The sequence below is a fragment of the Hemiscyllium ocellatum genome, chromosome 48 (assembly GCF_020745735.1).
Source record: "Hemiscyllium ocellatum isolate sHemOce1 chromosome 48, sHemOce1.pat.X.cur, whole genome shotgun sequence".
NCBI classification, from domain to species: Eukaryota; Metazoa; Chordata; class Chondrichthyes; order Orectolobiformes; family Hemiscylliidae; genus Hemiscyllium; species Hemiscyllium ocellatum.
This window is the reverse complement of record NC_083448.1, coordinates 9,056,151-9,076,021: the sequence shown is the minus strand read 5'-3', so window position 1 is coordinate 9,076,021 and position 19,871 is coordinate 9,056,151. Positions and strand designations below refer to the sequence as shown.

At 41.3% G+C, this 19,871-nt stretch overlaps 1 protein-coding gene across 1 annotated transcript in view; it reads left to right on the top strand.

Moving 5' to 3' along the window:
- Positions 1-19,871, top strand: part of zgc:110329 (uncharacterized protein LOC550500 homolog) — a 177,153-nt gene that overhangs the window by 126,055 nt on the left and 31,227 nt on the right. Inside the window, exons 7-8 of the mRNA XM_060856696.1 lie at positions 8,677-8,724; positions 17,987-18,103. Of these exons, the coding sequence (XP_060712679.1) occupies positions 8,677-8,724; positions 17,987-18,103 (165 nt within the window). The remainder of the gene's footprint in view (positions 1-8,676; positions 8,725-17,986; positions 18,104-19,871) is intronic.

The following is a 19,871-nucleotide window of genomic DNA, read 5'->3' as shown; positions in this document are numbered from 1 at the left end:
TTCGATCTCTTCCTGTAGCCCAACTCCTCCACCCAGACAAAATCCTTGTCAATTTTTTCTGAACCCTTTCAAGTTTCACATTATCCTTTCTATAGGAGGGAGACCAGAATTGCGCACAATATTCCAAAAGTGGCCTAACCAATATGCTGTACAACCTGAATATGACCTCCCAATTCCCAGACTTAGTTCTCTGACCAATAAAGGACAGAATACCCAAATGCCTTCTTCACTATCCAATCTACTTGCGACTCTACTTTCAAGGAGCTATGAACCTGCACTCCGATGTCTCTTTGTTCAGCAACACCTCCCAGGACCTTACCATTAAGTGTGTAGGCCCTCCTGAGATTTGCCTTTCCAAAATGCAGCTTCTCGCATTTGTCTAAATTAAACTCCATCTGCCACTTCTCAGCCCATTGATCCATCTGATCAAGATCTAGTTGTACTCTGAGATAACCTTCTTCACTGTTCACTACACCTCCAGTTTTGGTGTTATCTGCAAACTTACTAACTATACCTCCTATGTTCACATCCAAATCATTTATATAAATGATGAAAAGCAGTTGACTCAGCACCGATCCTTTTGGCACTTCACTGGCCACCATCGATAAAATGTGGAGCTGGAAAAAGCACAGCAGACCAAGCAGTAACAGAGGAGCAGAAGAGTCAATGTTTCAGGCAGAACCTTTCATGCCCTTGTCCAGAGCTTTATACATGGTGTTCCTGCAGACACAGTTCATCTTTGATCTCCAGACATGCAAAGGATAACTGCCTATTATCGTACAGCACCTCTTTGAGCTTTGACATTGATTGCATTTGCGTCGCCAGATTACTGCCAAACTCTGTAACTACACATTGTTTCAAATGTGTATTTGAATTAGCCTGACATTGGCTGCTTACTGCAATTCAAATGTGAATTGCTGTGACTGACTTCGGACCTGGATATGCTTATTCAGCCTTTTGGGGGAAACAAGAAGCCATTTCTTGATCTGTCTCAAAACTACAGCAAACTGATCCTGGTGATTGACTTTCAATGCACAGATGGGAACCCTGTGTCCAGTGACATCTAGAGCTGAAATTGTTCCACGACTCTCCCTTTGAAAGCCATAATGATTTAGCTAATAATAACATTGTGGCTTTATTATAGCTCAATGAGTCATTTTCTTAATTTGTACCTTTCTTACATAACTAATTGAAAATGTTTTCACCAGCTGAACTCATCAAACTCTCAGATTTGTCCACATCTCTGGTTCCGAACTATTCAGGGCTTGGTTCTGACTGGACACTGTTATTAATTGTCACAATGCAATTTCCTAGTGTTGCTGAGTCCACATTCAACTCCAACAGAAGCTGATCCAGGTATCGCCTCAATGGGGCTGAATCAAATTTCAGATCAGAAGCAAAAGGCTCTCAACTTGGGGCATGCCATCAGAACATGTAGTCATTTCGGACTGAGATCAGGAACAATTTCTTATGAATCTTTGGAATTCTCCAGCTTAGATGTTGTGGATGCTCAGTTGTTGAGTATATTCAAAATATGTTACAACATGGGGTAAAGCCCCCTGCTTAATTTAAACCAGCAACATAGAAAAGATTTATCCCGTGCAGTAATCTGCGAAAATTAAAAACTTTATTTCTTAAAGTATAACAGAGAAATATGAACTAGCAGCTATTTACAACTCCTTCCGCAAACCTATCTTTTATCTTCATTTCTATAATACTAGAGCTGAAAATGTGTTGCTGGAAAAGCGCAGCAGGTCAGGCAGCATCCAAGGAGCAGGAGAGTCGACGTTTCGGGCATGAGCCCTTCTTCGCTTGACCTGCTGCGCTTTTCCAGCAACACATTTTCAGCTCTGATCTCCAGCATCTGCAGTCCTCACTTTCTCCTTTCTATAACTCTAGTCTGATAAAACCCCCTGATTAAAATTTACCAAAAATTCAAGTTTTTAAAACCCGCCAGCTGTTGAATCTTCTATTTGGATTTTCCTGTGTCATCTTCTTCTTAGGGATTATGCTTCACAGGTCACAGATCGATAAAGGTATCTTTAAAAGAAAGCTTTTTCTGGGCAGTCTCAACGTGCTGGTGACATGGCAGTTCTCCAACTGTTCAATTGTCCCTGGTCTTATACTCCCAAAGCATCGGAATTGTCATTGACTTTTAAGATTGTCAATATATTAAATTCAAACTTGATTGAATTTTTTTTGGGGGGAGTATAATTTGAACTGATTGGCCTATTTGGAATCTGTTTTTGTCTCCAGGCAACCAGCTATACTAACTGCTGGCCACATGCTACATTGTATCTTGTTGAGAACACTTGGTGCTGTTAGGTGGTTCTGCTAGTTTATAACTTTCTTAAAGATACAGTACACCCATATCTTCATAACACTCTAATTGAAAGATTACTTCTTAACAGTAAGGGAATTCAGGAAGGTGGGGATTGAATGGGCAAAGTCACAAGGTGTGGCACTGGAAAAGCACAGTAGATCAGGCACTTGAGCAAGATGGATCAGCTATGATCTCAAGAGGCCATTGGGTCCACTCCTACTCTGATTTCAATCTGAAATTTATACTTTTCCTGTCTAATTGCAAGTGCAATGTTTCATTTTTCACAGGAAATTAGATAGAACTGCATTGTTTTGTAGCAGCCTTGATCAATGCAGTTTTATTGATGTGCTTTCGCCTGTTGGGACTGTTTCCAGTAAATTGCACCGTATACCTCTCAGATTGAACAACAATTTTTGTTTTGATTTTATGGTTGTATTTCTCCCCCCATCCCCTTCTACTTGTTGGAATATATCTCACTGTGAAAGCATCAAGTGCCATTGAGTCGTTTTTATGACCATCCAAGTAGGTGGTAAAACTTCTGGGCAGATTCTACATTAACTGGCAAGCAATTTGTTACCAAGTAATTTCCTCCTCCCTTCTTATCATGTCTGTCACTTCCCTTTTGAAGTGTATTTAATCTTGCCAGTTTGTACAAAGTAAAATCTCACAATTAGCAGTGGACGAATGACCATTTAATCTAGTGTGGACAGTTTGAGGAGTGTAGGCCTAAGGGCTGCTGTGATAAACTGTCATTCTGTTTTTTGAGTGAACACCTGCCTGAAGGATTGTAAAAGGCACGAGGGCCTTCTCTTCAATGCCTCAGGGAGACCTTTCCCATTTTGTTCCAATGCTGACTGACACTTGTACTTCCAGCTTTTCTGATGTTACTTCATTAATTGCAGCATGCAAAGTTTTACTTATAAAAATACTTTGGCTTTGATCGGTCATATCCTCCATCTGACTTTCACATCACTTTCATTTTGCTTCATTCACTATTCCACCCAACCAGAAACAATTGACCTTAACACACATGCTTGGTTTTGCTCTGTAGTTGGACTTTGTGCCTAAACTTGATTTCTTGCAGCAACATGCCCAACCCCGTCCCACATAGTTATGATAACATTGGATTAGGCTGTGATACTATAAATGCTAAATCACTCATGAGTGAGCTCCAGGCTCATTGCAGAATGAGCAGGGAGGAAATAGGCTCTCAACAAGGGAACAGAAGGAAAGGATAAAATTGTGAAAGGGAAGTCCAGACCTTTTGTTTGCAGTCATGTTCAGTGCGGTGGATTAGCTCCAAGTGAATGTGAGAAACTAGGCTCAATCTGAGAAGTTCAACGAGTTTACATTGTGGACAGCAATGTTCCATTGTACAAAGCTGGGCAATCTGTTGAATCAAGAACAGACTTACAAGACCAATTAGTCTCAAAGCACATTTTGAATCTGGATGGAGTTGTTTGAACACAGCTGCGCATCACCAGACAAGGGCCCCGATGAGTTTGTGTGGTTTGTGTCTGAGCATTGAGAGAGTGTGTCCCTTCTGTACAAATTACACTCAGTGTTTCTTGAACACGCAGCGCTTAGTTCCTGATGGACACACAAACTGATCTAAGCAAGACATTCAATTTCCTTGGAAGCATCTTTGAAAATAGAATCATGTCATCCCTACAATGCAGAAAGAGGCCCCTCAGCCCATTGTGTCTGTACCAACGCCCCATCCCCCCAACCCCGCCGCGAAGAGCAACCTACCCAAACCTACTCCCCTACTCTACCCCCATAACCCTGCATTTCCCATGGCTAATCCACCTAGCTTGAACATCCCTGGACACTACAGACAATTTAGCATTGCCAATCAATTTAACCTGCACATCTTTGCACTTGCCTTTTAGAACATGCATTCCTATTCCATCCCAAAGCATTTTATATCCAATGATTTGATTCGGTTTGATTTGATTTATTATTGTCACACATACCTAAGTGTTTTTCTTGCAGTACAGGCAGATCATACCAAGCAAAGTGCATAAGGGTAACAGAACAGAGCAAGGAAAACAATGTTACAGCACAGAGAAAATGCACAGAGAGGGAGGTCAACATTAAATTTAAAATCTGATAGATCCATTCAGAAGTCAAATAACAGCAGGAAATATGCTGTTCTTGAATCTGTCATTATGTGTGTTTAAGTGTGTATATCTTCCACCTGTTGGAAGAGCGTATAAAAAGGGTGGAAGGGGTCTTTGATGATGCTGGCTGCCTTCCTGAAGGCAGCGGAAGGTATAGATGGAGTCAGTGGATGGAAGGTTGGTTTGCGTAATGGACAGGGCTGTGTTCACAACTCTTTGTAGTTTCTTATGGTCCTGAGCAGAATAGTTGCCATGACAAGTTGTGATGCATCCAGATATTATGCTTCCTATGGCGCATTTGTAAAAATTGGTAAGAGTCTTAACAGACATGCTGAATTTCCTTAGCCTCCTAAGGAAGTAGAGGCATTGTTGTGCTTTCTTGACTGTCGTATCAACATGAATGGACAAGGACAGGTTGTTGGTGATTGTCATTCATAGGAAGTTAATGCTCTCTCCTATCTCCACCTCAGCCTCATTGATGTAGACGGAGCATCCCTTCCACCTTGCTTCTGGAAGTCAATGACTAGCTCTTTTGTTTTGCAGGTGTTGAGGGAGAGATTGTTATTTTTACACCATGCCACCAAGCATGCATCTCTTTGCTGTACTCTGCCTCGTTATTGCTGGAGATCTAGCCTGCAACAGTGGTGCCATCAGTGAACTTGTAAGTGGAGTTAGGATGAAATTTGGCCAGAGAGTTGAGTGTACGGAGAGTATGGTAAGTGGCTGAGTGCATAGTCTTGCGGGACACTGGTGTTGAGGTTTATCGTGGAAGAGATGTTGTTACCTATTCTCACTGATTATGGTCTGTGGGTCAGGAAGTTGAGAATCCAGTTGTAGAGGGTGGAGGAGAGACCTTGGTATCGGAATTTGGCTGAAATTACAGTGCTGAAGGCAGAGCTGTTGTCAAAAAGTATAATGTAGGTATCCTTATTATCCAGATATTCCAGGAATGAGTCTTGGACCAGGGAGATGGCGTCTACCATTGACCTATTGTGACAGTGGGCAAATTGCAAGGGATCAAGGCAGGCTGGGATGCTAAAGCTGACATGTGCCATGACTCATCTTTCGAAGCATTTAATAATTATGGAGATCAGTGCCACCAGGCATGAATTTTCTTTCGTACTGGGATGATGGTGGTCTACTTGTAGCAGGTGGGGACTTCAGATCATAGTAAGGAGAGGTTAAAGATGTTAGTGAATACTCCCGCCAACTGGTACAGGCAGGATCTGAGTGCACGACCAGGGACTCCATCTGGGCCAGTCGCTTCCCATTAGTTCACTCTCAAAAAGGCTAATCTGCAGCGGTGACTGAGGGGATAGGTGGATCTGAGGCTGTTGGGGCAGGTAACACCATTTCACTGACCTTCTGTTTATGTGAAGTACAGTTGGACTGCAGCCAATGTTCAAATATAGGCAATGCAGCAACAAATTTGCACTCAGCAAACTCTCACAAATAACATTATAATAATGCACAGATTGGTTGTTTCCTTAGCCTTGTTAACTAAGGAACCCTGGAAAAAACTCGGCAGCTCTTCTATGAGCTGTAATCCTGTGATTACTGAAGACCAACTGAGAGGCTTTGTTTTCATATCTAAACCAAAAATCACAAAACATAAGTGCAGTGTAGCACTTCTTCCCAATTACATAGAAGTGACAGCACAGGCCTTCTGCTAAAGTCTCTAGGCTGGTGTTTATGAGCTACTGCTTGGAGGCAGGAATGCAGCCAGTGGGTTTAAGGTTTTCTGTTGCAGGTAATCATATTGCCTTTGGGAATGCTTGCTTCCTGTAGCCCACACAGGTAAAAGAAGCAGAGCTTGTTCTCAACAGAGCCAAGAAGGTTGAGTGGGGATTTCATAGAGGTGTTTAAAATCATGAAGAGTTGGGATATAGTAAATAAAAAGACCCTGATCAAGCACTTTTCTATGCAATGAGTGGTTAAGATTTGCAACATAGTCCCTAAAAGGGTGGTGGACACGGATTCAATGGTCAGTTCAAAACAGAATTGGATAAATTCGAAAGGGAGAAAAAAGTCATGGAAGTGAGAAAGAGTCAGGTAAGTGGAACAAATTATATTGCTCTTTAAAGGAACCAGTACAGACTGGATGTGCTGAATACCCTTTCTTTGCGGTAATTCTCTCAAAGGGATGTAAATACATAAACTTTAGCACCAATGTAAATGAAAAGATATTAGAATCAGCTTGGTAAAGCAACATTGATTGTTGATCGTTGAATAGACAGGGAATGCCTGTTCTTCATTCACACGACATATCAAATGAATCATCTGCTCCACAATAAAGGAAAATTGAAACCATTGCAAGTTGACCTAATTCTGTGGTCATGAGGATATTGTTTAACTGTCTGTTCTCTGCACCATGACTCTCAGTCAATACCTCTCTGGCCTTGATGAGACTTGGATTACAGCATCTTCAAGGAGGAAAGAAACGTTGGGATATTTATGGAGGGAATTTAGCACCAAGTCAGTTGAAGACATAGCATAGCCAACAATAGCAGAATGATTGTGATCAGGTGATATATGCAAGGAACCTCAGTGACTACATTATCCTGTGCCGAAGTTGGGACAGAGTAACAGTTTCAGAAGGAAGTGAAATATCTGACTTGATCATGTTTGTTTGGATTAGAAGTGAAGGTAAAATAATGTAAGTGAAGGAAAATGTTGTTTTTCAATCCATGCATGGGAAACTGGACCATTAAAGGGCTCTATTACTTGCTGTTATTTTCTGATATCTGAACAAAAGAAATACATCCACTGTTCACAAAATAACATGGTGAGAGGGTTAAGGAAAACCAATTTCTCCAACCTTTTAATCAAGGACTCAAAGTGAAATTGTTGAACCAATCTATGGGATAATTCCATGATGTTTTGTTGTCTGCTTGGAAATCTATTACCAGGGCTTGATAGACAGAAGAATCTTTTATTGTAATTTATTGCTGGTAGTAGGCCCATGTAGCTAATAGTTTCTGACGGAGGAAGCCCAAGGGATAGACTAAGTAACAATTGCAGGGAGCGCAGAGTTCACCTCTCAGCTTTGGCTGACATTAAAGTGACTGCCTGCTCAATGTTTTGACATTTTCGGATTTATTCAGGTCTTTCAGAACACTGCACTGCAAGTTTACAGCGGTGCCAAGGCTGGTTCATCAATTGTGGAGTAATGTAACCATAGAATGAGCACTTCTGACCACAGCTGGCAAGTAAAAGTGACATTCCACCTTCCTGTTGACTTCTGCTCCCACTCCCTCTGATGAGACGAGACAGATAAAGCCTACAAAGGAATAGGCAGAAGGCAGGAAGCAATATAGTGCAATAAGCAACCGGTGCTGTTGGGGATCTGAATACTTGCACATCAACAGCCATTCACTGAAATGAATCAAACACTGAATTTGATTGAAGGCTGAAGGGGTTTTACTCCCATTTAAAATTGCTTCGTTTTAGCTCGCAGCTCAAGTGTGGCCCATCAGGAATGACCAAAGCTCACAACTTTTCTGATAGATTTTGTGCAGCCTATCCACTTCTTTATTAGCTACAGACCCAGCGGTTCCAGTGTACTTGTGACTACTCTCCTACTTTCTATCTGCAATAATGTGAGGCCATCGAAACCTGTGCTGCCCATGTGTTTCCTTGCACCAAGTCCTGTTCATTCATCACTGCTATGCTCATGACCCACATTAGCTCGAAGTTAAGCAAAGCCTCTATTTTACAAATTCTATCCTTGTGCTTAAATCCTTCTGTGACCTCACTCCTTCCCCATCTTTAGAATCTCCCCCAACCAGACTCCTCTGAGATCTCTGGATTCCTCTACTGCTGTCTTTGGGAGATTCCTGATTTGAATTGTTACCCCATTGGTGACTGTGACCTCAACTGCCTAGAGTCTAAGCTCTGGAGTACTCTCCTTCCACAACTCCATCTCACTTCCTTATTTCTCTCCTTACAAACACTCACCTACCTCTGAACAAACCTTTAGTTGCTTGACCTCACACCTCTTCTTGCCTGGTTTCATATTTTATTTTGTAATGTTGCAATAAAGCTGATGGGATGTTTTCTGCGTTAAAGCTATTTAAACATAAGGTCCTGTTGTTGTTGTTCTCTACTGGTTGATTAATTATGATTAAAGTCTTCTTCCATTTTTCCATTTCATTCCAGGGAGATGAATGGTTGATGTCTGACACTAAGTGATAGCTGCCAATTAATAATCTGCTGCTTCTTTCCGTTTAGGGAGATGTCATCAACACTCAGTGTGGATACCAGACACTGCATCTAGAGGTGAGCAATGCCTTAAATCCAAATTTGTCTTTTTGATATCCAGATGCCAACAGACCAATTTTGTATTGATTTGTATTTCAAATTTCTGTCCTTTTTATGGGAATTAAGTCCTGGCAGCTACTGTGCTCAGTAACTTTGCTTGCCAGTATTTTCTCCTGTCTGAATCTTACAAGGTTGGGCTTCTGGATAGCAATTGCTCTTTTTCATAGTCCCTGACAATCAGAGGGCTGTTCAGCTACAGAAGCAACACAGCCATATGCAATCCAGTCCGCAGACACCTTCTGTGAGGACATTGGATGACCAATAGCAAGAAGAGTCCTGACAGCTTCTTTACTGATACATCTGGTTCAAGGCAGCCCCAGGATTAAACATGCACCATTCTTAATCAGTACATTTTAAAGACCACCACTGGGGAAGCAGTTCATTGATATAAAAATTCAGCAGTCTTCCCATGAGGATCTAAAGAACTGAGCCACTTGACGTTGTGTGAGCGATTATATTGCCACGTCCCAGTATTGATATGGCTGGCTGTGAAGATGCTGAGATGGTGCAAGTACTCGGGTAGACAACTCACCTAATAGATATTGCCTGCATCTGTCCCCAAGTTACAGAAAAGTCAAGGAAGCTAAACCTTTCTGGAACCCTGATTAGGTTTATTTAGAACAATGTGTCCAGTTCTGCCTACTATATGTTAGGAAAGACATTGAGGCTCAGAGATAATGCAGAAGAGATTTATTGGAGTGGAATGTTTTGGCTGGCATGACAAAAGAGAGTTTGGTTGTGTGGAGAGGCTGGTGAAACTGGAGTTTGTTTCCTTGAAGCAGAAAAAATTAAGGAGAAACTGGGAGAGGATTTTTTTTAAATTGTGAATATTTTCAGTCAATGAGGAGAAACTAATTGCAGTGTTAGAAGAGTCAGTCAGCAGAAAGCAGAGGTTTGTGGCCATTGGTAAAGAATCAATTGAGGAGGTAAAGAGATGATTTTTTTTTTACAGAGTGCATTCCAGATCAAAAGCAATTCAGAGCCTGAAATGGTGATGGAAGACAATTCAGCAGTAACTTTCAAAAATAAGTTAAATCTCTGTTTAAAAAGGGATTGGAAATCCTCAAAGACTGTGAGGAAAGGACAAGAAGAAATGGAACTGATTTAACAATTATTTTAAAGAGTCCTCACACATATGATGGGATGTATGGCTTCACTTTGTGTTGTCTTATTCTCTAATAGCTGTGGATTATTTTGTAGCTTCATGCTGCTAAACCGAGCCAGGAGGAATTTTATCTCTCTCTCTCTCTCTCTCTCTCTCTCTCTCTGCCTTTCTCTTTCTCTCTCTCTGTCTCTCTCTCTCTCTGAACTATGTTGTGAAACTTGAAAAAGTTTAGAAAACAGTTACAAAGATTTTGCCAGGGTTGGAGGATTTGAGCTGTAGGGAAAGGTTAATAGGCTAGAGCTGTTTTCCCTGGAGCGTCGGAGGCTGTGGGGTGATCTTTTAGAGGTTGATAAAATCATGATGGGCATGGATATGATAAATAGGCAAAGTCTCTTCCCTGGGGTGGGGGAGTCCAGAACTAGAGGGCATAGGTTTAGGGTGAGAGGGGAAAGATATAAAAGAGACCTAAGGGGCAGCTTTTTAACGCAAAGGGTGGAATGTGTATGGAATGAGCTGCCAGAGGAAATGGTGGAGGCTAGAATGATTGCAACATTTAAGAAGCATTTGGATGGGTATATGAACAGGAAGGGTTTGGAGGAATATGGGCCGGGTGCTGGCAAGCAGGACTAGATTAGGTTGGGATATCTGGTCAGCATAGATGAGTTGAACCGAAGGGTCTGTTTCCACACTGTACATCTCTATGACTCTATGATTCTGGTCTCACTACTCCACAGGTCACAATAGAAATATAATTGTTATTCTCAGTTCCCTTCGTGACCTATTATATGTTTAATTTGGTTTAGACTGAGAATGTAGACTTAATAAAAAGAACCAGCTTCTCAAATAAATGCAAAATTATTGATAAATTCTGAAGTTCATATAATATTACTTATTCAAATGAAGATGCAAATCTGGTTAACACACTTATTTACAATATCAAAGTAAAAATGCTTACATCTTTAAATAATTCAAAACACATGCATGCAGACAAAGGGAAAAATGGATTTCTTTCTGCAGACTTTCAATATGAGAAAAAGAAACACTTCTGGCTCTTGAAGGGAGAAAAGAGAATGTGTAGGATGTTCAGATGGTTATCTCTGAGGTCTTGGCAGATACAATTTGCTCAGAAAACTGAGACGTCTTTCAGAAACTCCTTATGAGGACAATCAGGTTTGAGAAATATTGAGAGATGAACCAGGCTGTCTTTTCCTCAGGTAAAAACAATGACTGTAGATGCTGGAAACCAGATTCTGGATTAGTGGTGCAGGAAGAGCACAGCAGTTCAGGCAGCATCCAAGGAGCAGCGAAATCGACGTTTCGGGCAAAAGCCCTTCATCAGGAATAAAGCTACAGTTTGTTCTGTTCGGGTCCGAACTCTGATGGTTTAAAGGTGGTCTGGAGTCCGTGTGGGATGAGTTGGTTACGGAGGCAGGCACTGAGGAAGCACATGTGGCTGTGGTAGCGAGTTTGTTTCACGACATGGTTGAAGAACTTCAAGGCAGAGGAACTGATCTGGGAGTTGCAGTGGGAGAGGGACTCCCTGAGATTCTTGTAGAGAGAGGAGGAAAACTTCTTCAAGGCAGGCATCCTTGCAAGAGAATTTGCAGTAGGGTTAAAATCAAGAAGGTAAAAACAATGACTGCAGATGCTGGAAACCAGATTCTGGATTAATGGTGCTGGAAGAGCACAGCAGTTCAGGCAGCATCCAAGGAGCAGCGAAATCGACATTTCGGGCAAAAGCCCTTTTCTCAACTGATGTCCAAAACAATATCCAATCATAGTAGCAATGAAACCCAGGGAGGGAGTTTCTCAGAAATCAGTTTAAGCAGTTTGCTGAAATCATGTGATTTTTCAAAAGCATCTTTTGAAATAAATTCCAATGTGTCCTTATATTGGCGTTTGAAAGTAAAGTCCAGGTATCCACAGTTTCCATCGTCCAGAATTCTTCAAGTCTGAAGACCTTAGGAAAAATAAAAGTGAAGGCTTTGTAACAGTACAACCCATCAGTGGTGTGCAGCAGTTTCATTGTATATTGGTTTTGCAGCACCTTTTATCACTCCTCAGTCCTTAATTGGGTTAGAAATACTTCGCTTAGTTTGAGTGGATTGTAGCAATGTCCGAATGCGAACTCCAGAGACCAACATACCAAGTGCCCCAATGAAATGGAAAAAGAATGCACACAGTGGACCACAGTTTGATGGTTTCTTGTATTTGAATACAAGATTGACATCAAAATTTCTTGTCTAACTGTATTTGAGAGCAAAAGCCTGATGTCCACTGATGTTCCAAATGTTATTTTTCAAGTTTGTATGAAATGAGAGCAGCATTGTCATGCTTCTTTTAATTAATTTGTTTCCTAGACCCTAGAAGTTCCAGCTGTTTTGAAAATGAATAAATTATGTTTTGAAGATCCCATTGCATTTCTTCAGGGTGATGTTGTTTTTCTGATCGCTACATTGCTCCATTCACTGCTCAGGTTTGGCAGGAACAATATTACTGAGGGAGAGTCCTATTTAGAGGCAACATTCAGTTTCAAACCACAAAATTCCTGCTGGATTCGTTTCTCCCAGCTATCAGCACCATAAGAGCACACATCACATGTGATATTAGGGCTGCCAACTAATTTATTTATCATGTGATAGTGGTGGAGCTATCTGACTGCTTTGGGAGCTACCATATTCTACTGTGTTCAGGTTCTAATATGAGTCCTTTGAGTCTTCATGATAGGTCTCAGGCCAGATTTCAAGGTTGCTGTTAAAAAATGTTTATTTATATTCTGTATATGTTGTTAAGTAACAAAGCTGCATGCTCTCTGCTGCACAGATTCGACATTTTCTACAGAACACAAATGCGGTCATAGTGACTTTCCTCAGAAGTTCATCCACAAGTTTCTTAAATTCTGTCTCTGCACCATAAACTGGTCGGATTTGCTGCCCAATAGGAATTTTTATTTGTTTCGTAGCCTTGCTTATTAGTTGCAGGCGTTAACATGAGAGTAGAAGTATATGAATCCTGAGGTATCATGTTAGGCTTAATAGATAGCACTTTTGTCACTGAAATAGAATGTCATAGGGTCAAGCCCCCCAAAACAGAACCTGAAGAAGATAATCAGAGCCTGACCTCCAGGGTCGTGCGGATGCTACACTTTTGAGTTACCTACTACCATTGGCACAGTAAATCCTCTTTGTCTTCTCAGATGGATTTTAAAACATTCCCATTGAAGATCTTGCTGAAGGAGAGCAGGAGACAAAGGGCTATATTCTGCACCATGGCTAGGCGAGACAATTTCAGGAGCCTACAAGCTCCAGGGAGTGAGAATTTAAGTGAGTGATTTTTATAAAGAGTAGCAGGGCTGAGCAGGGAATAAGATAACAGGAGAGAAAATGAAACCAAAGGATTGAGCAGTATGTTTTCTGCTAGCCACATTATTGGTGAAATTGATTCCTGGATCAAAGTGACAGATCTCAAATTGAGGTTTCACACAACTGACTTTATTTTCAGTGACAAGGTCACAATAATCTCCAGCTCCTGCAGGCTGCTAGTTGCTATAATTGAGATGAGAAGTGGTCTGAGTTTCACGTGGGAAGTCCCTGCTGAAAGAGATGGAGAGGTTTCAGCTTCAAGCAGCTGAAAACAGTCGGATTGGCCTTCATAAGAAGCAAACACAATCAGTGTTTCCACACAAACCTGGTGGTCAGCTTTGACCATCACTCTAACTGCTCAGGGCAATTACCAAGCAATTGTTCTTGGAAACGTGGACCTGTGTTAAATTTCACAGTTCAATGCTCAACTGGCCACACAGTTGGAAAACTCCAGATTACATTTGGCTGTTACGTAGGTGTCATGTGTATGGCTTTATTTGTCTGTTTGCATACATGTCAATCCATCTGTGAGTGTGGGTATGTCTATCTGTTTGTATGTGGGTGTGTGTGTGTGACTGTCCATCTATTTGCATGCGTGTTTACCATGTGCACACATGTAGGACATAGAACATTACAGTACAGTACAGTCCCTGCGGCCCTCGATGTTGCGCCAACCTGTGGAACCAATCTGAATCTCGAACCTACACTATTCAGTTCTCGTTCATATGCCTATCCAATGAACATTTAAATGCCCTTAATGTTGGCCTTAAAGTCTATTACTATTGCAGGCAGTGCATTCAATGCATCTACTACTCTACTGCTCTCTGACTAAATCTATAACCCTCAATTTAAAGCTATGTCCCCTCATTGCCATCTGAAGAAAAAATCTCTCACTCTCCAATCTATTTAACCCTCTGATTATCTTATATATCTCAATTAAGTCACCTTTTAACCTTCTTCTCTCGAACAAAAACAGCCTCAAATCCCTCACCCTTTCTTCATAAGACCTTCCCTCCAAAGCAGACAACATCCTAGCAAATCTCCTCTGAATCTTTTCCAAACCTTCCACATCCTTCCTAGAATGTGGTGACCAGAACTGTATGCAATACTCCAAATGTGGCCGTACTAGAGTTTTGCACAGCTGCGGCATCACCTCATGGTTCTGAAACTCAATCCCTCTACCAATATAAACTAACACATTGTATGCCTTCTTAAGAACCTTATCAACTTGGGTGGCAACTTTCAAGGATCTATGTACCTGGACACCGATCTGATTATCTACTACCAAGAATTTTACCATTAGCCCAGTACTCTGCAATCGTGTTAATCCTTCCAAAGCGAATCACCTCACAGTTTCCAGCATTAAACTCCATTTGTCACCTCTCAGCCCAGATCTGCAGCTTATCTATGTCTCTGTAACCCACAACATCCTTTGTCATTATTCACAACTCTACTGACTTACATGTCATCCGCAAATTTATGAACTCATCCTTCTAGACTCTCATCCAGGTCATTTATAAAAGTGACAAACAACAGTAGACTCAGAACAAATCCTTGCGATATCCCACTAGTAATTGAAATCCTGGATGAATATTTCCCATCAACCACCACCCTCTGTCTTCTTTCAGCTAGCTAATTTCTGATCCAAACCACTAAATCACCCTCAATCCCATGCCTCCATATTTTGTGCAATAGCCTACCGTGGGGAACCTTATCAGATGCCTTACAGAAATCCATATACACCACATCAACCATGTTACCCTCATCCATCTGTTTGGTTACCTTTTCAAAGAACTCACTAAGGTTTGTGAGGTGTGACTTACCCTTCACAAAACCATGTTGACTATCCCTAATCAACCTGTTCCTCTCCAGATGATTGTAAATCCTATCTCTTATAACCCTTTCCAACACTTTACCCACAACCAAAATAAGGCTCACAGGTCTGTCGTTTCCAGGGTTGTCTCTACTCCCCTTTTTGAACAAGGGAACAACATTTGCTATCCTCCAGTCTTCTGGCACAATTCCTGTAGACAATGACGACATAAGGATCAAAGCCAAAGGCTTGCTAATCTCTTCCCTGGCTTCTCAGGGAATGCTATCCATCCCAGGGGACTAATCTATTTTTACACTTTCCAGAATTGCTAACATCTCCCCCTAATGCACCTCAATCCTATCTAGTCTAGTAGCCTATATCTCAGTATTCTCCTCGACCACATTTTCTTTTTCCAATGTGAATACTGACAAAAAGTATTCATTTAATGCTTCTCAATCTCCTCTGACTCCAAGCACAACTTCCCACTACTATATTTGGTTGGCCCTAATCTTACTCTAGTCAGTCTTTTATTCCTGATATATTTATAGAAAGCCTTAGGGTTTTCCTTGATTCTATCCACCAACAACTTCTCATGTGCCCTCCTAGCTCTTTTTCGCGTTCTCTTTAGGTCTTCCCTGGCTAACCTGTAACTCTCAATTGTCTAACTGAGCCTTCACATCTCATCCTAACATAAGCCTTCTTCTTCCTCTTGAAGAGAGATTCAACTTCCTTAGTAAAGCACAGCTCCTGCACTCGACAACTTCTTCCCTACCCCGCAGTAGCTGGTCCTTGAAGAAGCTCCACATTTCAATTTTGTCCATCCCCTGCAGTTTCCTTCCCCATCCTATGCATCCTAAATCTTGCATAATTGCATTGTAATTGCCTTTCCCCCAGCTATAACTTTTGCCTTGCGATATATACTTATCCCTTTCCATCACTAAAGTAAACATCACCAAATTGTGGTCACTATCACCAAAGTGCTTACCTACCTCCACATCTAACACTGGTGGGGTTCATTACCCAGTACAAAATCTAATGTGGCCTCACCCCTTGTTGGCCTGTTTACATACTGTGTAAGGAAACCCTCCTGCACTGACCCATCTAGTGTGCTGGAATTGTAGTATTCCCAGTCAATATTTGGAAAGTTAAAGTTCCCCCATAAAAACTACTCTATCACTCTCGCTCCTATTGAGGATCATCTTTGCTATCCTATCCTCTACATCTCTGGAACTATTTGGAAGCCTATAGAAAACTCCTAACAGGATAACCTCTCCTTTCCTCTTTCTAATCGCAGCCCATACTACCTCAGTAGACAAGTCCTCAAAAGTCCTTTAAGCAATTGTAATACTGTCCTTGACTAATAGTACCGCACCACCCCACTTTTTACCATTTTCTCTGTTCTTACTGAAACATCCAAATCCCGGAACCTGCAATAACCATTCCTGTGCCTGCTCTACTCATGTCTCTGAAATGGCCACAACATCGAAATCTCAGGTACCAACCCATGCTCCAAGTTCACCCACCTTATTCCAGATGCTCCTGGCATTGAAGTAGGCACACTTCAAACCAACTTCTTGCCTGCCAGTGCCTTCTTGCAATCTTGAAATCTTAGTTCTGACTTCATTACCCTCATCCTCCCATATATTTGAACTACAATGTTGGTTCCCATCCCCCTGCTGAATTAAGTTAAACACACCTGAAGAGCATTAGCAAATATCCCCCCAGAATATTGGTACCCCTCTGGTTCAGGTGAAGACCATCCTGTTTGTAAAGGTCTCACCTGCCCCAGAAAGACCCCCAATTATCCAGGAATCCAAAACCACCCTCCTGCATCATCCCTGTAGCCACATGTTCAATTCCTGTCTCTCCCTATTCCTTGCTTCGCTAGCACGTGGCACAGGCAACAAACCAGAGATAACAACTCTGTTGTTCTAACTCTAAGCTTCCACCTAGCTCCCTGAATTTCTGCTTTAAATCCCCATCTCCCTACCTATGTCATTGGTGCCTATGTGGACTACGACTTGGAGCTGTTCCCCCTGCCCCTCAAGGATCCCGGAAACATGACCAGAGACATCACAAAACCTGGCACCTGGGAGGCAACATACCAACCATGAGTCTCTCTCTTTCCCACAGAACCTCCTATCTGTCCCCCTAACTATGGAGTCCCCAATGACTATGACCATGCCTGTCTGTTTACGTGTTTGTGTGTGTTTGTGTGTGTGTGTGTGTGTGTGTGTGTGTGTGTGTGTGTGTGTGTGTGTGTGTGTGTGTGTGTGTCTGTGTGTGCATGCATGCCTGTGTCTATCTGTTTATCTGTATGGGGATGTACCTGTGTGTATTTGTGCATGTCTGTATCTTATCTATGTAGGTGTGTTTGCATGCTGTATGTGGCTGTGCCAAATTATCACACAGCTTTTTTTTGCTTTGATTTGAGTGGCAGCAAATAGAACAGCTTTGTCTAAATTTGTTCATATTTTGTTCTCATTTTGTGGCAGACTGGTCTTTAGGTAGTCACTGAATTTCCATCCTGTATGCAACAGTCATAATTACCTGTGCCCTTTACAAAAGGTGAATTAGCTGAATATGACGGAGTGCAGCAGGGTTACCAGTAAGTCAAATGGATAATGGATTTTGCTGTCAGCGACAAAGGAAATGCACTTGCCTTATCTTGCTGACAGCAGCCCACAATGTTTTCGCAGACTTTGAAGCATAGACATACTTAAATTTATTTCCAGTCAGGCAACAGTTACAGCACACCCATCATGTGAGTGGGCAGGAAACTTTCAATGAATCAGCTTGCAGAATCCTCTCTGTGAAGTGTGCAGAATCGAACTTTAAGCCCCAAAGTAGGTGGGTTTAGGTCAGGTTCAGAAATATATATGTGAAGGAGAAGTCACTGTAGACACTGCTGATTTGATTTTCTTGTGATTTGGTCTACAGCGTTCTGAGGTTGATGGCATCATCCATGCCCGAGGCTGTGTCGACGCAGTCAATCTGTGGTTCATGGATAACATTGGCATCACAGCGGGAATTCTTGCTGCCCTGCTCCTGCCACAGGTAGTCTCTTGATTGATCTTGCCATACTGTTGATCCTCTTGCTGCACGGAGGCTCAAGAACAAAAGAATGACTACAATATCAGTAATAGCATCTTTGGAAGTGTGAGAATGTAGGTGAATTTGCACAAAACGCTGCATTGAGGTTCACGAGCAGTGATCTTAATTTTGAACACATTTCCACATTCATCTGAATCAGTTGTGGACAGGTATTTAAAGGGGAAGCTAGCCAGAGAGGGAAGCCATTTCACTCATTCTGCCATTCAAAGAGACCAGGGCTGATCAGCAACTCCATAAACCCATCTTTGCCCCACATCCCTTTCAGGAACAAAACCTATCAGTTTCAGATTTAACATCAACAACTGAGCTAGCATCAATTGCTGTTTTGTTGTGTAATTTTTTAATAAAATATTCTAGGTTAGTTCATATTGGCCACTAATCTATTCATATTTTTTCCTCTTTGTTCTCTTTCTATGCCCTTTCTATGACTCTTCTGTTCTATGCAAATCTTATATTTGTCATATCAGAGTTTCAGCATGTGATCCTGCTACATCTATTTGAATTGCCTACATCTGCCCTTCTTCACTAGAGTTCCAGTCAGCTCCAAGCATCTGGTGGTGTTGGCTTCTGAATTTTGGTGCAACTCTCAGGAATTTGGCAAGAGTATACCTGGGGTTTATTAGCAAACTACATTTTGAAGCATATGATTAGATTTTGCTGTTTTACAAAGGGCATGGCATTCCTTGATATGTACGTTATGGGATCTTCTGCAACTTGTGTGGGATTATGGAGTTCCAAATGTCAACTTTAATTATAACTGTCAGAACTATGTCTTCAAAAGTACCCAGCTGATGCACACAAAGGCATTTCAAAACTGTTCTTATGCAGTACAGCATCTTCAGCCACTTTCCAATCTACTGCTACTCAATGTACTGCAAGCAGCATTCTGAACAAATGTGCTTAACGCCCTCTGTATAGAACCTGTGGGGCTACGTCCCAAAACATATAAAAAAATTATAAGAGCAATAAAAAACATTTTGCTGTTGTGCACAGCTGAATGAAATGAGTGAATGAAACTTTTGATTTTTAAACAAGAACAAATTGCAAACTAACTTGATGAAATTTGATGCAACATTTATTGAATGTTCAATTTGTGTGATATTTTTTGTTTTATGTGCCCTCTAACTCTAATCACAACCAAATAATGTGAACTGAATGAATCAGTGTTGAACCTGAGTAAAAGCTAAAGTGATAGAAAGTTCTCATTGAAGAAAATCTGTACATTACATGCATGTTATGGTATTGAAAGTTTGAACTGACAGAAATTATAGCTTAAATGCCCATTAATTGGATCAAAGATGCTGTATTGTAAGGTCTGTTGTATATTAATGGATGGGTGGTTCTGTCATGTATTATTGAGAACATGACAATCTGATCAAACATGCAGTCAAAGTATCTTTCTTGTTTCCCGAAGGGTTACTGAGTCAGAAGGAATATTTCTTTCTGGGAATAACGACCTCTCAATGATACCTGAACACCTCTTGTCCACTAGGCATGGGGTCATGATGTGGTTCAAGAATTAAAATTTTGGAGGTGGTTTGGTTAGTGCCATCTGCCTAGATTTTAAAACAAGCATTTCATTTGGAGTGATTTGCCAGTTTAGTTTACTTTTGAGCTTCCGATTTGATTTTGCTGTGGAACTCTTCTTCTTTCTCATCACGTTCAACAATTTCTACATTGAAGCTGTTTCTTAAATTGAATACAAGGGATT